The sequence below is a fragment of the Loa loa genome (assembly GCF_000183805.2).
Source record: "Loa loa unplaced genomic scaffold supercont3.39, whole genome shotgun sequence".
Classification (NCBI taxonomy): domain Eukaryota; kingdom Metazoa; phylum Nematoda; class Chromadorea; order Rhabditida; family Onchocercidae; genus Loa; species Loa loa.
Genome location: NW_018108219.1, coordinates 115,545 through 119,915, shown reverse-complemented (window position 1 = coordinate 119,915; position 4,371 = coordinate 115,545). Strand labels below are relative to the sequence as shown.

Sequence of the window (4,371 nt, the reverse complement as noted above, 5' to 3'; positions counted from 1 at the left end):
AGTAGTAGAGAGAGAGAGAGAGGGAGAGAGGGAGGAAGACAGAAAGGGAGGGAGAAAAAAAAGGAAAGGAAAGATTCATCAGTTTAATTTCTACATTGAAATTGAGAACGAAAGTTAAACGATTAAGAATGTTACCATGAAGCAGTTGCAAATTATAATTCTCGAAAAAAAATCTCAAATTCTCAAAGAAATATCCAAAAAAAAATCCACAAATAAAAAGAATAGAAAAAAGTTGTCGAAATTCACAGGAAAAAATCGATAATGAAAAAAACAAACAAAAAAAAACATTAAAATAATAAAACGAAAAAACAAAAAGAAGAAAAAGGAAAAGAGTATGAAGCAAATCATATAATACTAAAAATCCTCTCCAACGTTAATTTACCATAAGCTGATTATTAGTATGAAATTAAACCGATTCAAAAAAAAGATCAAACATTGATTAAAGCTTACGATAATCATAGATTACTGCATGATAATAATATTTTCCATTAATTTAATACAGTGATAACAATGATGAATGTCAATTTGTGTTATTTTGTTGCCATAGTTTAGCTGATAAAAATAATAACATATGGTTGATAATTGAAAATATATTATTCCTGCCTATTCATTCCAAGAGCAAAATAAACCAAGGAGAAAAAAAAAGCCTGTAAAGTATTTTGAAACTTACTGATTGCAAATATTTCAATAATTGATATAAACAAAAGTTTTCGTTTCTTTTTTCTTTAACAATCTATTTTACTTTTATAATAGCAATGAATATTATCTAATTTTCTCAATTCTTTTTTCCTCATTTTTGATAAAACAATAAATTTTATTTTTGTCAAGATAAAGAGGTTGATAAACTTAAACTTTGAGGAAGAACGAAAAGAAAAAAAAAAAACAAGGAAGAGAAGAATAATTATATCACCCTCTTCTTTTCGCTAAATCATTTCGGGCAATAAATTTTCAGCGGTATATGTTTTCAGCGGTATATAGTTAGTTTAGTTAGTTAGTATGTAGTGATACATAATAATAATAATAATGATAATGATTACGACGATGACAATGATAATGATAATGATGATGATGATGATGATGGTGTAAATTTCATGTAATTCAAACTTGCTCTCTTCATTTGAACATTGATACTAACTACTCATCATCGTAGTACTAAACTTGTACTTCACAGTTGTTAGCTTAAGCTATAAGTTTACTGCATCATTCATTTCAGCATTATAAGAATGATGCATACCTTAGAAGCACATTTCGATTCAAATAATACTAAATGTTATCAGTAAAACTCATCCTTTCATTCTTCATTTTTAACAGAATAATATCATAAAGAAATGATAAAAGTAAATAATCACAATATCATTTTATACTTTCATTATTTTTTCGTTTTTTGCTTACTTTATCTAATTCTATTTAATATTCATCAAAAAAAAAAGAAGCAGTTTTTATGAACTTTATCAATGCTATTGCTATTTATTAATGGGAAAAAAAAACTATTTAAAAATATATGAAAGTGAAGAATGAAGTGCAAAGTACGAAAAACCAGTCCAATTTTTTTATTATCATCATAATAACCATTCCTCTATTTCTACCTCTATCTTTTTATCTTTACCTCATTTGTCCTTCCCTCTTTCTCTCTCTTTTGAATTTTAATTTTCATTCGTTCAGGAAGAAATTGTATGAAGAAAATGAAAGAAGGAAAGAAAATTGTAAACAAACTCTGTTAACAAACTGTTAACAGAGTCGTAAACGTCTGTTATCAACCAAATGGATTGGTTGATAAATAATGAATCAAACGTTCCCAATGATAATTTTTATCACTATATATCTTACTAAATATAAATTTCACAAAATGACAATATATCCATAGGGCAAATATAATTGTTACAGTCTTTTATGCCAAATAGTCCTCAAATGAACGGTCAAACAAAGTGTATCCATAGATAAGATTTTACTCCTTAACCTTGAAGAAAAACTATCCTAGGAGGAGAATAACTTTAACTTCAAACCAACACAGATGGAGCTCATCTAGTCTTTGTACGGCCATCAATCAAACAGAAGGACACTCTAATTAAATCTATACCCTCAGGACTTCTCTATCACCATCCTAACTTGCTAGGCCCTAAAGGGATAATCATTAGGAGTTAAGAATGAAGCCAATTCATCGCATCTGTGACTTTAAAAAAAAAAAAAAAAAGAAAAACATCGATTACACAGGCTGGGTGGGATATACCCTCGCTTTTTAGTAAGAGTTTGGAGTTTAAATTAAATTCGAAATCGAAACCCTCCTCTTATCTCTTAATCATAACTGTTAAAATTTATATATCCACATAGGAAGAGAATAAAAAGCATTGTTACCGTACAGATAATCATGCTACATTCGTTCTATCTTGTTATAGACAATGACGGTTAATTATAAATGATAAGTGATCAGTGATCGATGATTAATGATCGGTGATCAACGGTCTACAAATGATGAAAATGACCGATGAGAAGTGTGGTTTCTTCTAAACAATCCCAAAATCCAATAATTCTTCTCAACTACTACATTTACAACAATCATGCATATTATGATTTGTGAATGTAGAGATGGATTCAAATAAATAACTTCTCCAATTAACTAATCATTTTTTTCTTTAAAATTAAACATGAAAAAGTAAAAACTATGAATTAAAATTTATGAAATATTAAAGTAATATTAATTTAAACCTAATTCAAAGAGGAAAAAAAAACAAAAAGAAAACTTCAAAATGAAAAATTACCGTAAAAGCATGCGAAGCAGAACGTTTACCAAGACGTATCGATGGATATTTGTATAATTCAAGTTTTTGCAACGCTTTCATATCATCCTCATATGATTCGGGTAAATGCAAATAATGTCGCCAATTGGATGAATCAAAACCCCAATGGCAAATACGATGAATTTGTTGAATGGAATGTGAATGTGAGACAAATTTTTCACCAGTAAAAAGTAATTTACATTGGGTACATTCAATTTGTTCATCACTATCTAACATTGGTATTAATATACCAGTACAACCATCAAAGCAATCATGCATAACTGGTATTGTATCCATTCCAATATTTGTTGTTAAGCGATAACCATTACATTGTGGTAATAATTTAGCAACTAATCGTTCCGCATCACTTTTTGTTATTAAACCACAACTATCAGCTGTCATTGGCATAACACCAGCTAATTTTAATGTATCCAATTGTTGTTGACTAGCAACTGATATATGAATATTTAAATTAACGAATAATTCATTAATATCATTAATTGCAACACCATGTAATACAACGCTTATTATTTGTGGGAAGCATAAACGGCATTCACCACCAATAACAAAGCAATAAATTAGATGACCATTTAAACGGGTACTTTTAAGTGATGATGAAATATGATCAGATGGTAGTAATAATGGACTTGGTTGAATTGGTAATACACCACGAAAACGTGATGATAATTCATCAAGTAGAATATCATCCGTTATTGATGGTAATTGTGTAACGGTATTCATCGATATATTATTATTACTAGTATTATTATTATTATTACTATTATTATTATTATTATCTGTCGATATCGTTGTTGATAATGTTTTCGCTGCTGCTACTCTTGTTGTTGTTGTTGTTGTAGCTTCAGATACAGCTGATGTTGATGGTGATGTTGAAATTGTTCCTGATGTTATTAAATCCGACAAACTATTACTATTACCGGATGATATGCCGATTTTTCCATCCGGTTCACGCTTTCTTTCTTCATTATCACCATCAGCTCCCGGTCCGGTTGTTGTTGGCGTTGTTGTTGTTGTTACTGCTGCTACTGTTGTTGTTGTTGTTGCTGGTGCTGTTGTTGTTGTTGTTGTTGTTGTTGTTGTTGTTGTTGTTGTTGTTGTTGTTGTTGTTGTTGTTGTTGTTGTTGTTGTTGTTGTTGATGCTGCTGCTGCTGATACCTCAATGGTTCCACCAATTTTGATTGCTGAAGATGATGACAACGACGATGACAATGGCACGGCTGCAAGCGCCATACGACAACGGTTATCCACCGAGAGACACACACACAACACTGATCCCGTTCACTGACATACACTGACAGACATGGACATACATTGACATACACTGATGCTCACATACACCACCCTTACTTATGTATACTCATTCCTTCTTATGTCTAATTATCTTCGTTTATACAAATATTATGCAAAAATATCATAGAAATTGAATAGAAGAAGAGAAATAGAAGGTTGAAATGACATTAAATGTCATTTTCTCTGCAAACGTATACATCTGTATTATTCATCCATTTTTCTCCCTCCCTCCTTTTCTTCTTCTTTCATTTGCACCTTTTCTCTATTCTTCTTTTTTACCAAACAC

General features: G+C 30.2%; 1 protein-coding gene across 2 annotated transcripts in view; it reads right to left on the bottom strand.

Moving 5' to 3' along the window:
* Nucleotides 1-4,150, bottom strand: part of LOAG_17090 — a 6,877-nt gene extending 2,727 nt beyond the window's left edge. For both annotated transcript variants that reach the window (XM_020449750.1, XM_020449749.1), the window contains exon 1: nucleotides 2,757-4,150. In XM_020449750.1, the coding sequence (XP_020306673.1) occupies nucleotides 2,757-4,025 (1,269 nt within the window). In that variant the 5' untranslated portion in view covers nucleotides 4,026-4,150. The remainder of the gene's footprint in view (nucleotides 1-2,756) is intronic.
* Between the last annotated feature and the right edge of the window lie 221 nt (nucleotides 4,151-4,371).